This window comes from Microplitis demolitor, chromosome 10 (assembly GCF_026212275.2).
Source record: "Microplitis demolitor isolate Queensland-Clemson2020A chromosome 10, iyMicDemo2.1a, whole genome shotgun sequence".
Taxonomy (NCBI): Eukaryota; Metazoa; Arthropoda; class Insecta; order Hymenoptera; family Braconidae; genus Microplitis; species Microplitis demolitor.
The window spans coordinates 2189318-2210860 of record NC_068554.1 but is presented as its reverse complement, the minus strand read 5'-3'; the positions used below and the strand labels follow the sequence as shown (position 1 = coordinate 2210860).

General features: G+C 29.7%; 4 protein-coding genes across 6 annotated transcripts; 2 read left to right on the top strand and 2 right to left on the bottom strand.

Moving 5' to 3' along the window:
* Nucleotides 1-8095: 8095 nt before the first annotated feature.
* Nucleotides 8096-13094, bottom strand: LOC103570862 (tetraspanin-33). The gene is made up of 4 exons (XM_014442012.2): nucleotides 12634-13094; nucleotides 12178-12381; nucleotides 11860-12033; nucleotides 8096-11227 (listed from the first exon to the last, which is right to left on the bottom strand). The coding sequence occupies exons 1-4, from the start codon at nucleotides 12757-12759 to the stop codon at nucleotides 10859-10861; spliced, it is 873 nt and encodes a 290-aa protein (XP_014297498.1). The 5' UTR covers nucleotides 12760-13094; the 3' UTR covers nucleotides 8096-10858.
* Nucleotides 13095-13173: 79 nt separating this feature from the next.
* LOC103580115 (heparanase) lies at nucleotides 13174-16692 on the top strand. Of its 3 annotated transcripts, none has more exons than XM_008561762.3 (6): nucleotides 13174-13231; nucleotides 14153-14302; nucleotides 14365-14916; nucleotides 15090-15449; nucleotides 15516-15963; nucleotides 16046-16692. In XM_008561762.3, the coding sequence occupies exons 2-6, from the start codon at nucleotides 14233-14235 to the stop codon at nucleotides 16206-16208; spliced, it is 1593 nt and encodes a 530-aa protein (XP_008559984.1). In that variant the 5' UTR covers nucleotides 13174-13231; nucleotides 14153-14232; the 3' UTR covers nucleotides 16209-16692. The 3 variants fall into 3 exon arrangements, with proteins under 3 accessions (XP_008559984.1, XP_053598155.1, XP_053598156.1); XM_053742180.1 differs by lacking the exon at nucleotides 13174-13231 and adding an exon at nucleotides 13233-13251; XM_053742181.1 differs by lacking the exon at nucleotides 13174-13231 and adding an exon at nucleotides 13431-13449.
* An 85-nt stretch (nucleotides 16693-16777) lies between these two features.
* On the bottom strand, nucleotides 16778-18701 carry LOC103580123 (V-type proton ATPase subunit S1). Its single transcript, XM_008561774.2, has 3 exons — nucleotides 18307-18701; nucleotides 17714-18088; nucleotides 16778-17467 (listed from the first exon to the last, which is right to left on the bottom strand). Exons 1-3 carry the CDS (start codon nucleotides 18574-18576, stop codon nucleotides 16919-16921), a joined length of 1194 nt encoding a protein of 397 aa, XP_008559996.1. The 5' UTR covers nucleotides 18577-18701; the 3' UTR covers nucleotides 16778-16918.
* A 450-nt stretch (nucleotides 18702-19151) lies between these two features.
* LOC103571886 (tektin-3) lies at nucleotides 19152-21532 on the top strand. The gene is made up of 7 exons (XM_008550210.1): nucleotides 19152-19279; nucleotides 19352-19603; nucleotides 19682-19914; nucleotides 20449-20558; nucleotides 20617-20765; nucleotides 20826-21048; nucleotides 21167-21532. Exons 1-7 carry the CDS (start codon nucleotides 19152-19154, stop codon nucleotides 21530-21532), a joined length of 1461 nt encoding a protein of 486 aa, XP_008548432.1.
* Nucleotides 21533-21543: the final 11 nt, after the last annotated feature.

Sequence of the window (21543 nt, the reverse complement as noted above, 5' to 3'; positions counted from 1 at the left end):
TGTGAGGTAGTCTTCAGCAGCAGCAGCAGCTCCAGCATCACACACGATCCGAGGGTGGGGATTCAAACATGGCGACTGTTAACATACAGGCCCTGATAAACCACCAATGCGCGAGCACTGAGCACGCCCGCCGTTTATTCCCATCTCTTATCGCTTAACATTTATTCTCTCTTCTCTCTTTCACTTTGTCCTCCTCTTCATACTCTCCCTTTATATCTTCTTATTACCCAGTACACTTCATATCGCCCCTTTATTTCTACTCTACTCTACTCTACTCTTGTATTATGATCCTTTCATTCTCCTGAGCTGTGAGAAAAGATACTTCCGATGTGAGATGTAGCTTTCTGTCAATATCAAATTTTTAAAATTAATATCTTTTAAAAAATATAATAAAATTATTACCATTGATTTTCGCAAGATACCAACAAAATTAACTCACATTGATGGAATTTTTTCAATTTACTTTATTGTCAGTTAGTTTTTTTTTAAGCAAAAGACGAGAAATTTTTGTGAGAATGATACTTTGGGAAATGATCGTGTCAATAGAACACAATATGATGAACCATTGTCACTTTTTTATATTTTTATTATCTATTGATGACAGTTGAATTTATCTATTATAAAATTTCAACCCTTATTGAGAAAAAAACTTTGAAAAAATTTTATTTTAAAAATATTTTCAATGAATGTAATAAATGATTCAAAATATTGCGTACTGCAAATTACAGAGCATTGTGCGAACAAAAAAATATTTAAAATACATAAATATCAAAGGTTAAAATTTATTTGAATTATAAATGATTAATAAAAGCGTTTCGAAATGTATAATAGAGATTTTATAAGAGATAAAATATGTAACGTAACCAGTAGCGAATAATTGGCTGTTTAAACACAGCATTTGCAAAGTAAAAAATTTATAATAAAGTAATTTATTCGCATTTGTCGGCGAAAGACCGTGTAACACATGTGGATTGTTGTATAGCCGAATTAAAGCACCACGCGTTACGGCATTGTTATCATCCCCACTTTTGATGCTGGATATTAATTATATGTTCAATAACAATTACAGTATGAGCTTTATATAGAACGTCGGAAATATAATCAAAATGTAAATCCATTGTTTGCTATTTTTAATTCGTTTATTAATAATCTTTTCAACAGATTTTATGTTACACGGAGAAATTATGCTTGTTTCAAAGGCTATAGTGTCATATATAGTAAAGCTGGACCATGTTGCCCACCTTATGGAAATTTAAATCAACAAATGCAAAAATTACCATCGCCTTAGTAATTTTTTCATGTGTACATTTAAATTTCCGTCAGATGGGCAACAATGCCTGAGTGTTTTTATATTTTTAATTAATTTTAGATGGAAAGTAATTTATTAATGTCATTGGTGGAAAATGACGTTTGATTCCTTTTGTCGATTGTTCATTGGTCCGTCATTATTTGCAATATCTTGGTCAACGCGTGAAGAAAAAGGAGATCTTAGCTTGTGCTGCGTTTTTGTAATTTTGAAAAAGGTGTCGGCTGCTCTACTTTTTATTTGAATTTGGCAATTAATAATAATAATAATAATAATAATAATAATAATAATAATAATAATAATTTTTAAAAAAATTGTAGGGTGGACATACCATATCCAGATGTACTATGACACCATAAGATTTTTAACGAGAATAATTTCTCCATATGGTGTCATGTATAGTAAAACCAGACTTTACTATGGCCACAGTAATTTTTCCATGAGTTTATTTTCATTTTCCATCAGATGGCACATGGTCTAGTTTTACTAAGACACCATAGGATTTCAAGCGCAAATAATCTCTCCGTGTATTTAAGATACAAATTTAAAAAAACGATGTTTTAGTATTTTTAGCTCCAGTAGAGTCTTGTGAACATGATTTAATTAATATTTCAAAAATTTTATTTTTGTCAGTTACTAATTGGAAAATTTTTTAATTTTAAATAAATAACAAAAATTCATAGATTTTTAAACTCCATGTAAAATATAAAAAAACATATATTTTATATTTTTATATATAAATCACTAGTCTTTTAATCACGTGGGTTCTAAACATTGTAGAGCTAAATAACCCAGCCGACACCTATGATTTTCTCGGAACGAGATACGATTAAATTGATTTGAGCAACTGGTTCGTGCTCTCTACATTTATTTTGACTCGAATAACTTTTGTAGCAAAGAGTAAAGAAGACGGAATATGTGTAATGGTCTAAGGTCTGAGAATGAGCAGTATAGAGAAGATGAGAGTTGACGAGCGCCGGCACAACACGACGTTCTACAGAATAAAGAAGCAAAGGCAAAGTAAATAAGTGTATAAGTAAATAAGTAAATAAGTGAGTGAGTGAGTGAGTGAGGAGGCTACAGGGGGAAGTAGTATAGCGTATGATGGACTAAATGGAGTATCGGGAGTACCGGAGGGGCCATCCTGCACAGATCATTACCTATACTTATGGGTGCCTCATTATGGTCCATTACCGTTGCTCGTATCGGCTTTATTATAGTCCCACTTCTCGTCTCCTCATCATCCTCACTCTTTGTTTTTTTATTCCCCATCTTCATCTTCTCATCATTCTCATCTCATTCTCATCCTCATTCTCATCCTCATCCTTATCCTCATGCTTCAACATTCGGCTGAAACGTCTCGTGTGTTCTTGGGGGGAAGCTAAAATAATTTTCGATAAATACAAGGTATACCCCCTCTGGCACCTAATGACGCGTGATGATCCCAGCAAACCCTCGGATCCCTCTCTCGGTCCCAGCGCCCGTTTAGCAAAATTTATCAGGCATGTTCACACTTTATTTGGCTTCTTGTGATTTTTATTAGGGATCACTCTCGAGAATAAAATATTAATCTATTTAATTAACAGTCTACTGGCTTCCGGGTTTTGAATTTTTAAATTATTGATGCACGCAATGGGTCAGACTTGATTATATAAATATCGTTCGTATTCCAGGAAAGAAGCTTGAGCTAAAAACCAAAGACCAAGTTGATGTAAACCTACAAGTCGAGTTTAAGAAGATGAATATACAGCATTATGACGTACATGATGATAGCTGAGCATGTGTAATAGAGTGTTAACTACAAACCACTTTATGGGAATCCAAGAGCAGAGCTGAAGTAATCTAGCAGCATGTCCTCGACATCAGGGTCAAGTAATCCCCGTACACGGGACAAACTATGTACTTTGTTAAACAAGGAGGCGTAACAATCTCGGTAATAACCTGGTGGTGAACAGCTCGAGGTATGATGCAGTTTCTCCATTCATCTCTTGATAGTTATTATATATTAATATACAATAATATTTATATTTGTTGAGAATAAGATATAAATGGTGGAAAATCAAAACATAAGTATAACTCACTTGCTCATTCAAAAAGTAGACAATAGATTGCGCTCTTACAAGAAAGTATTGAGAAAAAAAATGGCAGCTAAATTTTTTCATTGCCACTTTTAAGTTTTTATTAATTATAATTAAATCAAAAGGAGTTGGCTAGTAGTGATTTTTCAAAAGATTCTTCTATTTGGGAGTTCAGGGGTAATGAAAAATAAAGTAGATCAATCTGTTGTGTATTTTTTAAGTTATTGTGTTTACCAACATACTGTAGTTAGACGTTCAACAATTTTAGAATTTTTTTTCTACGTTTTAATTTAAAAAAAAAAAAATCTAACAATATGCACATGTAGAAAATTTAAAAATCTATAAGTGCAATTTTTTCAAATATTTCTTTTTTTATAATTTATCGTTTTTAAAAAAATCCAAAGACTATTAGACGTCAAAAATTTTTTCAATCATTATTTTTAAAAAAAGTGACTCAAAGTTTTTTTTACTCATTACTAAATTACCTGTCAAATACCACGACTTTTGTTCTAATTGAGCATATTATTACTTTTTCATTAGTGAATCAACTGGGACTGAGTGAGCAGCAGAACACATTGCTTCGCAATTGAGTTGTGCAATACATAAAGTTAAATTTTATGTACACATGCACACATACTGTTAAGTACATGTCTATTAATGCGGATAAATAAAAAGCTATATAACACACAACCGGCTTGTAACTCTTCAGAGACTCATCATAAGTAATCATAATCATTATCGTCTTGATAATCTTGCGTGCTGGCGTGTTTACTCTGCACACACGCGGCGCAGCAACTAAATAAACGCAACACGAGCAAGATGCTCTGGACGAAGAGACCCATAATCACTAGGTTATTACCTAATTGTAAGAATTGTTAAAGGGAAAGAGAAAAATCGGTTCACAATCTCGGGATGTATATATATTTATATATATGTATGTATATAAATTTAAAAAAAAAAGTAAATGAATGCCCGAGGCTAAGACGCGTTATTTGAGAGTAAGATGCAAGGCTTTGAAATTAAGTCGAGGTATATAAAAACTGCAGGGTTAATTTTCAATCGGGTTTGTACATTTCGATTTGATGTTATCATGCCAGCAGTTATTTTGTTTTTATTAACCTGCTCGGTGTTATTTTTATTGACTTTTATATTTGTAGGATTGATAGTGGCAGCGTTGATCGGGCTTCGATTCTTGAACACGATTTATAAAGCAAACACCACTATACGGCACCCTGCAATCAGGTTATACTGAGTAGAGTGTAGACTCTGATCCCAGTAGAGAGCAGAATACTCGGCATCAGTATCGCGCGAACCGATCGGTTCTTGGATCTCATGCCTTCCAGCACGTTTGCACCGTACTTAGACTATACTTTACCATGAGGAATAAATTAATAGTGTTAGTCTTGGCCAACGGAATCATATCCGCGAGGGAAAGATGCAATGCTTCAATTATATTTACCATAAGGCTTTATATATATATATATATATATATACGTATATGTACTCGGTTTATTTAATTCTTATTTAGACTGATGTTATTGTAGACCTTCACGTTCACTACCACATCCTCGTACTTGAGGGTATACAGTAATTTTGAGCTCTGTCTTCACTGGAAAAGTTAGTGGAGTAAATCCGGATTCAAATAAAAAAACAGACTCTCTATTTACTCCGTATGCAGAGTAATTTTTTTACTTCAGAACTCCGAGTGACGGAGTGAATTCTGATTAAATTTAAACTCATAATTACTCGGAATTTACTCCCGATTGTATCAATTTTCAAAGTAGGAGTTTATATATTTGAATATTTGAACGTACTGTAAAAAATTTTCGGAATAATTGCGAATTAAATTCGGAGGTGATTGGTTATATATTTAACCCGCACGGAGTAAAATTTACTCCGAAGGGAAGTTTATTTTAATATTAAAACTCCGGTTCAAGTAAAATTCACTTCGAAAGGGAGTTTATTTAAAAATAAGAATCGGATTGAAATCTAGGTCTCTGGGAAATTACTCCGCTGAAAAAAAATAAACTTCTATTTACTCCGTATGCAGAGTAAATTTTTTTACTCCAGGTGATGGAGTAAATTCACTCTCTTTTACAAAAATGTTTTTAAATTCAATTGTTTTTTATCTGTCTGTATAATCTCAGCAAATCAATATATGGAGAAACATATATATGCCGGTGAGTTGTTATGTGGTCAGACGTTAAATTTATATTATTTTATAGTAGTCTATTAATGAGTTGTTGAATCGCTCTGAAAGAAAGCCACAAAGTAGCCGAAAAAATATATAGCTAACCCGAAATTAACTAAAACTATTCAGCGACTCCTCCCACGTCTCATCCTATTTATATACAGAAAAAAAAAAATTATGCGGCTAGAGAAGAGTGTAGTGTAGAGATCTCATTCTTCTTATTTTGTTATTATACTCAAGCGTGATATATATGATCCCTCCCATTCCCGCGATGATTACAGGCTTAGCCGCGTATTATGCCCACGTCTAAACAAACCACTTCTATATATTTCATCGACAGTTTAACTCTCAAGTGTATATTGGGTGTCTAGTACAAGTTTAAATTTAAGTTAAGTCTCAACAAACACCAAATTAGTACTCTATAAAATGACTTTAACTATTTTATAAAAAATTACAAGTAATTTAAAAAAAAGTATACAGCAATTTATTAAGTCACGTGTGTAATTATTCTGTTAAAATTTCGACAACTTTTATGATGCATTATCTCTTTCATCAATCAGATATAATTGTAGGCTTAATTTAGTATTGAGAGTTTAAACTAATCAATAATTTTGTGTCTTTATTGTAAGAAAAAAAAAAAAGTTAATTTGTATTATTGGTACAGGGCTGAGATGGTATCGATGTGTCCGGCGCGTCGATTTTTAGATTAAAAAATGAAAAATAATAGTGAAGGTTTTTTTTAATGAGATACCACTGGCGATCAACGACGATTAGGACATTCTACCGCGTAAGCTCAATCAATCATTCTGGAGATGCAGGTATCGAAAACTGTGTATTGATCCCTCGTTTCTGTCTACCTAAGTACGTAAATCATGTCCAGATGAAATTCTCATGGGGATTAAATAATCTACTCATGTATTTAAATAATTAATTTAATTAATGTGATATTTATAAATGTATTTTAAATTGATACAACCAAATCATTTTTTTTTTTTTTAATATATTGTCAGTAAGGACTATTTAGAAGGAAAGGTAAAACTTTTTCTTATTTTTTTTTTTTTATAAAACAATTTAAAATAATGTCCTGAGTCGAAATCTAAGGCACTGTACTAAAAAATCTAATATAGGTTTTCAATTATTTAGGTTCAAGTATGCCAGGTTTACTCGGGATAGATTTAACAGGAAGAACTGGAAAGAAAAGGTCAAATTTTAAAGTTTGCGTACTGCAGAATGATGTGTGATCTAGACATTTTTCCAGTGGGATGCCACTCAAGGGTGGATTGGGCCCAACCAGGGGCTGTCAATTTAAAAAATTCAAAGTTCGTTTTATGACGTAGGTCTAATTCATGCCTTTAAAGTCTGAGCTGATTGAATTCAAGCCTTTTATAATAATTATGTCCTCAAAAGTCTAATGCAGGTTTTCAATGCTCATTGAGGTTCAAAGTACGCCTTACCCTGGTTAAAAATACTGATTGAAAAAAATTGAAAAGCGGTCACTCTATGCAAACTGTATATCTACTCAGATAGCAGACTTGCCTTTGACATCTATAAGATATCAGTTTTTACACAACTTTTTGACTTGATAAGGCATCAATATGTTGACAAAACGATCAGAAATTTGTCATCGAAAAATTCTTATTTAAGAGACTTAACACAAGTGACAGCAAAAAGTAAATTACAAATAGTGGTAAAATAAGTCATCTAAATGACTTTTGAATTGACATGAGACAGGAAAAACAACACAACTCTGTCTTCGGAACCAACATTTGTCGTATTCATACCAAAAAAGATGACTTTAACATCTTAAAGTTGACTGTGCTACTTGAGTTTAAACAGGGTAGATTTCGACTCGGAAATTTTTTTAAAAATTTAAATATTTTCCGCATGTTCTCAGTATTATATTTTTCGGGTAATTTTTACTAAAAATTTCTCTGCGTGTATTTATGGTAATTGACTCTTAGAGAATTAAATAAATAAAAAGTCATCCGCTCCGGATTTTTTACAGTTTAACGCAATAAATCCACCATGAATAATTTGTCAAGAAGATTATTATTATAAATAAAATAGTTAATATAAAACAAAGAGTTGATAAATTACAAATTATGTCACTCGCATAAAGAAATAAAATAAACCGCGATTCTCTTAATGGATTTTACATCCGATGAATATAACAAATTTACAATATACTTTTTATAGAGATCATTACTTCAAAAGTTATTACAAGGTTCAAATCTCAACTACAAGAAAGTACCGTTGCAATAATATTATGCCCGTGATAGCGATAAATTATTGAGAGTAACGCGAAATAATTGCTTACGGCAGAAAGATGAATTCCCAAGACAAACCCAATCAGTCCTCTTTCATTCGACGTTTGTGCTGACGATTTTATTGTTTTTTCCCACATGTAATTGGTTTAGTTACTTGTGGGAGGATCTAAAGTAAGTAATAGTAACAATAAATAATAACAATAATAATAATAATAAAAGTTATTCAAGATATAGATATACGGTTATTTATTTACTGCAGTGACAAAGTCACTTTACAACAATATGATCATGTAATAAAAACTATTTAATACCTATATGTGTTACTAATCCGTGATTTATCTAATATTTATTTATATTTATTTATTTATTAATTTATATATCACTGAGTATTAAAAAATATGCCAATTATTTTTATATCTACTTTTATCATTTATTATTTTAAAATCAAAGCATGTACATAAAGTTTATTGTCAAAACTCTCAAATAGAAAAAAATATAAAATACTAAATATAAACAAATTAAAAAATTCATTTGATTTTGGCACTGAGCGTCTAAATATCGGAGATTAAATTGGAAATTTGAGTTATGATTATCGGAGCACTGAAAAAAAATTATTTGTCCCAATTTTTTTATTCGCGTGTTCTGACACCTGCTTTTTTGATTAATTGATAAACTTTTAATACGCTGACAGTTTAAAGTAATTTAAAATTTTTAAAAAATGGCGCGCTTTTTGAGAATTGTTTTGAAAAGTAAATTTGATACAACTAAAATTTATTTAAAGCAAATGGATTGACTTTGCCACAAATAAATCACTTAATTAAATTCCTCATATTTATTATATCTTTTTAAAAATTAAATATTTATCGGTCATATGCAAATTTACGATATCTTTGGCTCAAATAAATTTTTTTTCAGTGAGTAAATTGATAGGAAATTAATTTTTTTTTTGTTCATCAGACACTAAACGTTAAGAAGACAATTACTAATAAAAATTTAAAATTAATTAATACAAAGTAAAATAAATTAATATAAACATTTTTTTAAAAATTGTTCGTAGATTTGTTCATTGGCAAAATTATCTTTTTTTTTTTTTATGTATATGTTACTAATAATTAATATATCGTATGATAAATTTAAATTTATGTACATGTCATGTTTAACTTATTACTTTAGTGTACTAATGTGCATGAAGCACTAGAGCACGATAGTATCGTAATTATAATTATAATTATTATTAGTATTATTATTATGATCGACAATTTATATTTAAAATTGTATTATTTATATTTTTCATGAGAGAAATATCCTATTTAATTACTTTAACAAAAATAAATCTGATATATCTTAGAAATTGGTCAATTTCGGTCGGCGCATTCTTAAACTTTTAAATAATACATTTTTCACAATCCATCCAATCCAACCCGTGTAAAAAAATCGTTTAAAAAAGGTTCGTAAAGTGATAACTATTTCAAACTTCAAAACGTCAAATTTTTTTTAAATGATACTAAAGTTAGCCAACGTATAATTTTTAGATTTTTTTAAGCCGATAGATTACAAAAAAAAATGCACTTGTAGTTTTTTCAATTTCTTACTTATGATTTTTTTTTTTTTTTTTTTTTTTAATTTACGGATTTTAAAAAATAGAAAACTAATTGTCCGTTAACTGAAGGTCATATTTGAAAGTTAGAATAGCTAACACTTTTTAAACCCTTTTCAAATTTTTTTTTTTACGAGAATATCTTAAATGCAATTTCGGTCTAAACAGAACTTTTAATTTATATCAATCAATCTCACATCAGCAATGTGCGTGATTACAATAATAAAACATTCACTTGGACAAAATACAATTATGATGGCATTACATATCATCAATTCATTGAGTATAATAATAATAATCATTAAACCCTTTTTTTTACATTTGTATAATCGTTGTCCTTTTCTAAACTATAATAGAAGGAACAATTTCACATATTTTAAATTCTGTTACTTATAAGCAATTATTTAATAGAAGATGGCAGTTTAATTGTACGTCAATAAATTTAAACGGCATAGTAGACAAAAATATAAAAACATTGATAAATAATCGCTAATTACTTTAAATTATGTCAATAAATTTCTATATAATATAATATAATAATATAATATAATATATGTGTTAAAAAACATTTAAATCTTTTTTTTTAATGGTGTGTTCGGACCCGTTACCGGCCACTGTGACCCACCAATTACCCGGGAAAATTTAAATCTATAAATTTTTTATAAAAAAAGTTAATGACCAATAAAAAAAATATATAAATCATCAAGTATTTATTAAAATGAAACTCAAGTGAACAAATTTAAATGTGACATACTTATTTAATTATGAATTTAAATTTTCCCGGGTATTTTTTTCAAACTAAAAATTCGGGAGTGATTACAAATTTTATTTAAATCCGCATTAGTGCGATTCAGAGTTTTAGTGTTAAAATAAACTCCTTCGGAGTAAATTTCACTCCATGAAGAAGTCCCCGGGTTCAATCTGCAATTTTCTTTCAAAACGTATAATGCCAATTGACGTAAATGCAGTAAAATAAATACAAATATAAAATGCCTTGAATACCCAAATAAACTTCTTATAATTCAAATTTTCCCGGGTATGGCAGACTCCCAGTGCGCTGTTGCAAAGGATCCAACACACCATTATAATAAATTTTTCAAAGAGTAAATTTAAAATATTAATGAAGGACAAACTACTCGTCTAAATCACACGGCAAAGACCGAACAAGTGTGACAAAAAAATGCATTTAAATAAAAAACTTTAACCATAATCAAGATACTTGTAAAAATAATTTTTGAAGTAAAGGGCAAGTCTTACGAGTGACAAAATACACATTATGTAAAGTGTTACTGCAAGTAAAACAAGCATTCCCATACGGGTACTTCCACAATTTTCCGAATGTTCTTGAGCACGATTAATTCGACCGGCCACCTGCTGCCTCGCGGCATAATCGTAGCGTGAGGTGGCCTGAGGTCAACCTCAAGAACGCCAGCGTGCTCTTTGCATTTCAATTTGTCCTTCTAATGTCTTAGCTAAATAAATCACAAATAATTGACTCAGCGCAATACCCAGTGCTATGCCCGCTATTGTATAAAGATTACGCTCAGCCCATGTACGGACTATCTCAATGCAGCCGCTTATCCATATTCTCTTGCTGGCTTCTGATGGCGGGAGCATTTGAATTTGATAACCGCACATTATATTAACTAGTCCGCTTGATATATCTGTCGTGTTTATACAACATGAAAAAGGTACACCACAGCTTTCTCTACCGGGGCTCGAGCAATTGAAGTACTCGTTTTTCTGCCAATCTAGGTAACCTTCTTGACTTAACCCACAGCATTTGAACTGTAACAATTTTTTTTTTTTATTACTTTGTAAGCTGACTAATCTCTGATAACACCATTAGTTTTATGCACAGGGCTTCAAGCTTAAGTACTAAAACTATTTTACAGAGTAATTATCAATGCTGATAAAAAGTTTATTTTAAATTAAACATCAAGTTTTTCATTTTATTTACTTGTATTTAATAATAATTTAATTATATTTAAATTTAATTTAACCTTTACATCGACATACTGCTCTAGTTTATTTATAGAGTAATGATTATACTGAATGAGGGTGAATGGAGCAGATGAGACAATTTATAAACTTTACATAAATAAATTAATTAATTAAAATAATTAAATGGAAAAAAATGCGCGGGCTGATTTTTAATTTTTTTCTTACATTTTATTTATTATAAAATTTAAAAAATTGACTATTTTCAGACAAATTTGCGCTTATTGATACTGAAGTTAGACGTCTGAAAATTTACTGATTTTTTTCAAAACGATAAATTATAAAGAAAAAATGCAGCTATGGTTTTTAAAATTTATTTATTTTTTTTTTTTTTTTTTTCATTTATTTATTGAAAAAAAAAAAAACATGAAAATTGTTGTGTCTACTAACTTAAAGATAATAAAAGATAATAAACTTACTTCTTGTTGTCCAAAATCAATTAAATTCTGTAAGTCTGGATCCTCTCTGTATGTCTGGATTATCTTATCAGTAAATGATTCTTCAAGAATAGATTGTAATGTATGAGGAAATACAAAACCAACAATAGATACACCCATTTCTAGTAAAAAAAATGCTAGTAGACACCATGAGTACTAAAAAAAATAAATAATTAAATAATTAAGCGCGTTTTTCAAACCGGGTTTGAATTATTATTGTTGGTATATCTCCACATTATTATTGTATAGATGTACTAGCAATATTTAAAAAAATTGGCGGTAAATATTGAAGCAACTTACAAATTTAAGAAGACATGTATTCTCTCTCAATGCACCAACACAGCCAGCAAAACTAACAATAAATACAACACCACCAGCAATAGCCATCACAAGTGAAATATTCAGAACAATATCATAAACATTTTCTACTTTAACTGATCCGGTTGTTTGTAGTTTATCATAAAATGCATAGATTCCCACTCCAATCAACAATCCTCCAAAAAGCTGTCAAAATAAAAGCTCAATTAAAACACATCATCTTGAAGTTGTGACAATTAACAATTTTCGGATTTTTCAACAAATCAATAAAAAAAAAAAAAAAAAATACACATGTAGAAAATTAAAAAAAGCCATAGGCGCAATTTTTTGAAATATTTTTTTTTGTAATTTATCTTTTATAAAATATCCAAAAATTATTAGACGTCAGCTAACTGGAGTCACTACAAAAATAATATTTATTAATAATATTTTATTTACCCAAAAGATAAAGTTAAGCATAAAAATCATGTATTTAACACAGGAGCTGACGTAGGTAAAATTATTGGTACGTCTCCTGTGATGATGATGATGATGATGATGACGATGGTGATGATGGGAATACATGATTCACGTCCTTTTTTTTTCCTTTTTTTATTATCTAAAATCTTTATGTATATCTACATGTATATATATGTATATATATTAATAAATACTGATCACAATGCACACTCGAAGAACCAGAATTATCACTGTCGACGAGTGATGATAATGTTTATCTACATAATGCACAAGTTAAAATAATAAATAATTGAATGTAACGGCTGATAAATTAAAAAAATAATATTCAAAAATACTAAACAAAATAAATTTGCTATAAATATGACAAATAAATTTATAAGCTTTTGACAGCTTGCCTTTCATCAGCCATTACGGTTCTGTTTCATTCCGCTTGTTCACTTATCCAGCTGATATACATTTTTAAAAATATATACTACAGTCCGTGTTCTCTGTTTTGAAAATTAGTTATCGTTTAATGAACCAGGTTGTGCTGCTGTACTTAATATGTTATTACACATGTGTTGTTATTTAAATGAGTGTGAGTATATCAGACAATTGGTAATTTTTTAAATTTTTGTATTAATAAATTAATAAAAATTTAAATTCAAAAATAGGATTTTAATAATTTGAAAATTTAATTACGCGCGTTTTTTTTAAATTTTATTTTAATAAGTTAGAAGACAGGCAACAATTTTTTTTTTTTTTTTAACAAATCCATTACAAAAAAAAATGCACGTGTAGAAAATTAAAAAAGCTGTGGGTGTAATTTTTAGAATTATTTTTTTTTATAATTTGACATTTGTAAAAAAATTCAAATTATTAAACATCTAATTTCGGTATCGTTTCAGTTTATTTGTTAGGGCCAGTTTTTTAAACTGCATTTATTTTTAATCCGGGTTTAAATTAATATTACTAATATATCTGTATATTAATAATATATCAGCAATAATAATTTAAATCCTGTTTGAAAAATTGGGCCTAAAATATGAGTGAGTCAGCAGACGATAAATTTTATAAATTTTAAATAAATAAATAAATTCAAATAATGAAATTTAAAAAAATGCGCGTACTTTCCATTTATGTAAATACGCATTTTAATAAAATTAAAAAAATTCCCACTTGTCAATTATATTGACATCCCTAAAGTTATGATGCTGAAAGTAGACAATTGAAAATTGCAGTTTTTAATTACCAACTTGTCATCACAAAATTTTTAAAAAATATACCCAAGAAATTTTCAAAAATTCTTTACATGAATTTTTAAAAATCTTTACCTGTCGATTTTGTTTCTAGGAAATAAATAAAAATTTTAATGTCTGCTATTTTCAGTATCATAAAATTTATGTCTTATATCTGATATATTTACGCGGTTTAATCATTTGTTCTTAATGATTAATTTATTATGAAAGATTGTGACGTTTCAATTGTCTTTATAATTTATTCATTTACTATGTTACAGTTTTTATTATATATGTATATATATACATAAAAATATTGACATTTGCTAAAAAAAATACAAAATAAAATAATTATACCAAAATGTCATATTTTGAAAATAATATTTGGAGTAAAAATGAATATCACACACTTGGACGTAAAGAAAATGACCGTAAGTTGATAAAAAATAAACAATAAATAATTCATTTAATAATTTTGATATTTATGATCTAGAAGCTGGTAAATCAATCATCGGATCAATTGTCATCGGTATATTTCTGATACTTTTGGTGATATCACTATGGAATATAGGCCGTCATAATTTATCAAAGACTTATGTAGTAATTATAGACACTAATTCAAATTTACTGCACAAAACATCAGAACGTTATTTATCATTCGGCTTAGATTCCTCGTTGCTTCGCGATATGGATAGATTTCCTGTTAAAAATGATACATTTATTAACTTAGCGCGTTATTTAAGTCCCGCATTTGTCAGAGTGGGTGGGACATCCGCAGATTGTATTTTTTTTAACCAACCAGTACCCGAAGCTACTGAAAAAATAACTAGTCCAGTTGATGCTCAGGACATTAGTAATTTTACTTTGGCCAGCGATGATTATCTAGCGATATATCAGTTCACTGAGAGAGCGCAATTGAGAATGATGTTTGATCTTAATGCTTTGATCAGAGACCCTGATAATCGTTGGGATGACACCAATGCTAAAGACATTATTAATTTTTCTAAAGGACATTCTATGGATATCGATTGGCAACTTGGCAATGGTACTGTTAAATTTTCTTGTATTAATTACAGTACAACCTGGTTATAAGTTACTTCCCCTCTATTTTTTTCACTCGTCCAGAAATTCTCCTGTAGCCCCTGACAGTAACTTATCAGATTGTACTGTACTATTGATTAATTAATTAATTAATTAATAAAAATAATTTAAATACAGAACCCAATTCATTTCGTCACGTGTTCAATAGACCAGTATCAGCAAAACAATTAGCCGAGGACTATATTCATCTCCGACGTCTTCTAAATCAACTAGGATACGAAACAAGTTTTCTAGTCGGACCGGAAGTTAATCATATTGGAGACAATGATAAAGCTGGAGAAAAATATGCCACTGAATTTTTAGAAAATAATGAAAACAGCGTTGACTTTTTAACGTGGCATCAATACTATCTCAATGGTCGCGAAGCCAAAGTTGCAGATTTTATAAACCCAAATGTCTTTAACCGGCTGCCGATTCAAATTAATAATGTTCAAGATGTCATTAATCAAACAAACAAAAATTTAAAGATGTGGATGTGTATGTTTTTTATATTTACATATTAGTAATAAATAATTAATAGTTACAGCAATAAACAATTTACAGCTGAAACGAGTACTGCATATGGTGGAGGTGCTCCTGAATTATCAAATAGATTCGTCGCGGGTTTTTTATGGCTCGACAAACTAGGATACGGAGCCACTGTTGGAGTTGATGTCATTGTACGCCAGACATTTTTCGGCGGCAATTACAGTATGATTGGTGAAGATCTTAATCCAAATCCTGACTGGTGGGTCAGTGTCATGTACAAACAGTTTGTTTCTTCAAAAGTAATCCAACTTAAGACACCATCAAACTTTGGTAGCATAAGATTATACGGACACTGCACTTGTCCAAGTGCATTAATTTCTCGTGTCCCTGCAATTACTGTCTACGGCGTTAATTTGAACAACGACTTTGTCCGAATATCTTTACTCTACTACTTGAAAAGTTACCCACGTAAAAATAGTAAATCATTTTTATACATTCTCACGGCAGATTACTTGCAATCAAGGTTTAATTATTTACTACTAATTATAAAATAAATAAAAATAATAATAATTATTCTAATTTTATACTTTATTATATTTTTACAGAGATATAAGATTAAATGGAGAAATTTTAAAATTAAATTCTGATGGAAGTTTGCCAGCTTTCAAACCTATTATCGTTGACTCATCGCAAGTTATCACCCTACCTCCTTTTTCAATGGCATTTATAATTATGCATGGAGTTGAACATCGGGCTTGTGAAACATAAAACTTCTCCAAGCATTTAATGTCCAGAAGATCGGAACGTTTTGCCGCGAAATTTAAAAATATGTAATTTAACTGCTGAAAGATGACTGAGTAATTTTGGCAGCAATTTTCGGCTGACACCAGCATCTTTAAGCGAAACGTTTTAGAAATCTAGACCCAGTGGATTTTTTTTTTATATTTTCGTTTCGCAAAAAAAATTCCGATCTTCAGGTACAGCATTTATTTATTTATATATTTTTTACAATTATTGTGCTTTATATAAAGAACAATTTTTTAAAGTTACCACAATATCAACCGAATATTTTTATATTATTTAAATTTATACATTTAAAAGTTTATATTATTTTTATAACTTATTTTAATTGTAAGACTGGATATTAAATTAAATTAAATATCTTATCAACAAAAATTAACGGAATGAAATTATATAATTATAATAATAATTACGTATCAACATCATTTAATAATATATGTATATATTATACAAATAAAAGTTAATAATATGATAAATACTGAACGATTTTTAGGACGAGGCAAAGTTTAAAATGAATTTTATAATTTCCTCAGAAATAACAAACATATTTTTTTTATATTGAATTCTTAAAATCTATATAATTAATATTGAAGCTTGAAATATACAAGACTTACAGACATATTTACATGATAATATGCAATACGAGTATGTAATTATTATATATAATTTTATTTATTTTAATCTTGTGACGATATTGTTATTGTTTTACCTTTAGGATCATCGAATCTGTCCATGGTACGAATGTCCATCATCATTATCAAACCCCAGATCATAATAAGCCCGAGAATAGCAGTGACAAATATACCAGACCAAATAGATATCGATGTGAAACCAACGCAATCGTAAGTATCACTGAATTTTCTAGCGAATAATTGTACTTGGATGTTGTACAAATTCAATTTTATCTCTTCAGTTTCGTTTGATTTTGATTTTGAAAACTGTACTACCTGCCCGCAGTGATAAGAAAAGTTCTGGGGCCAGGTTAGGTCTGTTTTGGTGAACAACGAGAATTCTTTGCTGTCCCGAGTTACGTTTACTCTGTGCAATGTGTAGTAACCAGACGTTTTTGGAATTATTTCAAAAGCCAGACTTGCTTTGTATGACGACGTGTCATTACCGACGACATCGAAGTCCATTTTGAGAACTATCGGAGAATCTATGGTTCCTTGGCCTTCATCTTTGACTTCTTTTGGTTGTCCAACGCTGATAAATTCTGATCCTTTCATCTGTAATTTATTCAAATCTTATATTAATATTCGTTTATAATTAGGTCTGACGCAGATATTGAGGGGAGAGACAATTAATTGAAAGTATTTTATAATTTACTATAAATTCAAATTGTTACTGTTTTTAAAACTGCGCTCAGCTTGACATTTTTTACTTCAAAATTTTTTTTTTCAAAAGAAATTTAAAAATTGCAGATATTAATTGATTTTAATTAGGAATAATATTTAAGTTCAATATTAAAGTACCTGGAGAGCTGGTGGTTTTTCAAGATAGAACAAAACTCGCTCAGATTGAACAAATATAGGATCGGTATCATTTTGCGCTAAAGGTTCTGCTGTGGCTGCTGCTCTTTTGATCCGATCTGGTCGACTGAGAGTGCAAGTTTTGCCAGTCAGTATTCCAAGTAAATAAGGACTTGATTCTTTTAACATTTTAAATGTTTCAAAAACAAAGTCAAGATCATTCGCTCTGTTTATAACAAGTTGACCATTCGACACAGAATTCAAATCTTCATCTGATGACTGGTTGTAAAATGGCAAGGTTTCAATTATCATAAAAGGTCTATCAACTTCCGGTATGTATTGCAGTGATCCGAATTTTTTAAGCTGCTTCCATTGATCCTGATAAATTAAATATTATACATATTAACAAATAAATATATAGATATCAAGTAAAAGTAGTACCCGATTACTTCATGTATTTGTCTAGATATATTTTGTAAAATTTAGTAAATAAATATAAAAATATATGAAGTGATCGGGTACTAGTTCCTGATCAGCTACTGGATCTCTTAATTTAATTATATTTATAAATAAAATAAAATATCAAGAACACTTACATTGTCATGTAGCGTAACATCTTCACGACAAAAACTTTCTTTATAAAAAACAATAACAGGTAATTGTGAATCACCAACTTTTTTGGTGACAATATCTTTGAAGTCTTTTTGCGATGTCTTATCAAATAAATTGAAGGGTTTGCTGATTGATTTTGTTGAGCTGTCGCCTCCCCAAATTAAAACTGGGACATCAGTGATACTTGACGTAACAGTAGAAAAAATTAAACCCAGTCCAAAAAATTTAAATATGAATACACGAGAACTAAACATGATTATAAATATTTTTTTATTGAACACAAGTAGTTTTTTTAAAATTATATAGTGTAGAAAAATTTGACGTGATTATCAATCGACCAAGACCAACCTTACACTTCCATCAGCACTCACGCGCCTGACCAGCCCGCGGAAGTCAGATGATGTGACACGTGATCACTTTTTTTTAGTTCCGGTTTTTGAAAATTATTAAGCGGCAACTTCATGGCGGTTCACTCTTTTATTATTATTATTATTATTATTATTATTATTATTATTATTATTATTTATTATACTTTTTTTTATTAACTGTCACTTTATTTTTTAATACAAATTTTCTATATTTAATTATAAAATTTATTAAAATATAAAAATATCATGGAACAAACTGTCACTTATTCAGTAAGTAAATTTTTCGTTGTAAATATGCATATTTTTAGTTTTTTTTTCTCGCCATTGATTTGTTATAAAAAAAATTCAAAAATTTTAAAATTGTCTGTCAATTTAAAAATTTCAAGGTCATATAAATTTATCAATAATTTAAATTTAAGAGATAATAAATAAAATTTTAGCAACTCCAACCATGGAAAACAATGGGTGGACCTGCAGAAAAAAATTCAAATTTTCAAATCCCAGCAAAAGTTGGAGGATCGTTCAAAACACCTAGATCTCATCCATGGAGACCTGCTCTAGGCTTTGAAAATGTTCAAGTTATGACTTTGTAAGTTAAATGTATATATTTTTATAATTAACACAATCCTAGACATTAATTATTTTTTTTTTATAATTATAGACCATCACAAACAATAACAAATCAATTAGTTGATCCTTGTTACACACCAAACGATATGTCCACCGAGCCTTTGAAGTTTCCGAATCTTGTGACTGGTTTTGAAAGGAACCCGTCTCATGCTGCTAGAGCTGCACTTTATACCCGATACACTCCGGATGAGTGGAATCAAAAAGAAATCCACCTTGCTAATGAAGTGACTGCTAATTGTAATTATTCAGACAAACTTAAGAGTTCGACTCTACAACTTATAAAGTTAGTAATTTATGTTATTTGTCATGATAACTATCACCTGTAGTTATTTGTGTATAATTTGTTTGATTTTAATTATAGAGAAGCTGATGAAAGAGTACAAGAAGGACAAAGAGACTCATCACGAATGCTGGGGCAGAGAGTAAGAGAAATAAGTTTTTGGGAGCGAGAGTTATCGAGTGAATTAGATAGAATTATTATTGGAAATAATAAAATGCAAGAATGTATGCGAACTCTTCAGAGAGCTATTCTAGATGTTGAAATTCCCCAGCATATTAGCCAAGAGTGTTTATATCATCGCGAATCAAGAAGAGGTAAAGTAGAAATCCGAATTACAGTAAATTTCCGCATTTTGCCGCAATTTCCGGTGATTTACGGGGGGCTTAGGTCAAAATACGGTAATCTGCCGCCATTTTTGTCATTTTTCCCGTAAGTTCCATATGCTTTTTTATTCTTACAGTTTCTACAGTACCATACTTTATTTTGCAGTAAAATAACACTAGCTTACTGCAATTTTACAATAAATTACTGGCCGTAATTACCGTAAAGTACCGAATTTTACGGGAATTACGGTAATTTCTCGTAATTCGGATACGCTGGATATTGCTCTATTTTTTAAAATTTAATATCTTATTTAAATTGCTAAAAAAGTATGATAAAAAAAAAAAATCATACTTATACAGTAAGTAAATTGTCTGAACTAATTTAAAAAAAATTGTCATTGCATACATTACAAATTATTTTATTAAAATTTTTAAAATGCCAAAAACTGGCCAAAATGGCACCTGTACTTTAAAAGAGTAATTAAAAAAAAAATTACTTATTAGTAATTAATAATTTTTTATTAGGCACTGAATTAATTCACGATGAACCTGAAAGAGCATTATTGAATGAAGTAGAAACCATAAGAAATTGTCGTAAGAAACTTGAAGTCTTCACCGACAAATGCAAAGAACAAGTAAAAAGTTTATAAAAACGTAAAATAAATATAGAAATAAAAATGACAAATATTTTAGTTAGCAAATGGCCGGGCAGCGCAAAATGAAATTGAGATGGATATAAATAATAAAAATTTAGCGCTTGGTATCGATTCGATGTGTCATCAGCTAAATAATTACAGCAGAGGATTACAATATTATGGTGGCATTGAAAATTATGATAATTCGTAAGACAAAAATTAATATTTGCAATTAATTGACGATTGTACTAAAAATATAATCCGCAGAATTACTGAAGGGCAGACGTGGGCTGAAGCTTCGGATGCTGTTATAAGAAAATCTCAGATAATTCGCGCGAAATCAAATCAGATTATAAGTGACATTGAGGCGGCGATAAATGAAGTTGCTCAGGAATCATGGAAAGTTTGGGATTACACGAATAATGCGTTCGCTAGACGAATCGCTGAAATTTTGGAAGCTAAAAATAAACTTTTAGTCCACTTGCAACACGTAATAATTAATGCAATACTATAATTATTATTTAATTAGATCGTCATAAATAATCGCACAACTTAAGTGCGAAGTAAATGTTTAAATTTTTAAATTTTTATAATTTGTTTGACTTCAGGTTCAAGACGAAATTTTTTCAGTTGATAAAAATATTGAGGAAATTAAAAAAGCTGTTGATGACAAAGCACTGACTGTGAAAGTCGCACACACGCGTCTCGAGGCAAGAACATATCGACCGCAAGCTGAGTTATGTAAAGATGCAGCGCAACTTAAAATTGTCGAGGAAGTCGAGACAATAAAATCAATAATTGGCAATTTGAATAATAGATTACTCGAATGTGAAGCGCAGCAGCAACAGCTTTTGCGAACGAGATCTAATCTTGAGAATGACCTGAAAGATAAAATGGATGCTTTGTTTATTGACAGAGAAAAGTGTATGGGATTACGTAAAAGTTATCCAATTGTTAATACAATAAAATACTAGTCTGTTTATTA

Excerpts from the sequence above, each read along its gene's own strand:
- LOC103571886 (XM_008550210.1), top strand. The coding sequence starts at position 19,152 with ATGGGTGGACCTGCAGAAAAAAATTCAAATTTTCAAATCCCAGCAAAA. Across the intron at positions 19,604-19,681 it reads TCGACTCTACAACTTATAAA|AGAAGCTGATGAAAGAGTAC; the intron begins GTTAGTAATTTA and ends TTTTAATTATAG. Across the intron at positions 19,915-20,448 it reads TCATCGCGAATCAAGAAGAG|GCACTGAATTAATTCACGAT; the intron begins GTAAAGTAGAAA and ends ATTTTTTATTAG.
- LOC103570862 (XM_014442012.2), bottom strand. The coding sequence starts at position 12,759 with ATGTATTCCCATCATCACCATCGTCATCATCATCATCATCATCATCAC. Across the intron at positions 12,034-12,177 it reads ATACATGTCTTCTTAAATTT|TACTCATGGTGTCTACTAGC; the intron begins GTAAGTTGCTTC and ends TATTTTTTTTAG. Across the intron at positions 11,228-11,859 it reads TTGATTTTGGACAACAAGAA|TTCAAATGCTGTGGGTTAAG; the intron begins GTAAGTTTATTA and ends AAATTGTTACAG.
- LOC103580115 (XM_008561762.3), top strand. The coding sequence starts at position 14,233 with ATGTCATATTTTGAAAATAATATTTGGAGTAAAAATGAATATCACACA. Across the intron at positions 14,917-15,089 it reads CGATTGGCAACTTGGCAATG|AACCCAATTCATTTCGTCAC; the intron begins GTACTGTTAAAT and ends ATTTAAATACAG. Across the intron at positions 15,450-15,515 it reads AAATTTAAAGATGTGGATGT|CTGAAACGAGTACTGCATAT; the intron begins GTATGTTTTTTA and ends AACAATTTACAG.
- LOC103580123 (XM_008561774.2), bottom strand. The coding sequence starts at position 18,576 with ATGTTTAGTTCTCGTGTATTCATATTTAAATTTTTTGGACTGGGTTTA. Across the intron at positions 18,089-18,306 it reads ATGTTACGCTACATGACAAT|GATCAATGGAAGCAGCTTAA; the intron begins GTAAGTGTTCTT and ends TTAATTTATCAG. Across the intron at positions 17,468-17,713 it reads AAAAACCACCAGCTCTCCAG|ATGAAAGGATCAGAATTTAT; the intron begins GTACTTTAATAT and ends AATAAATTACAG.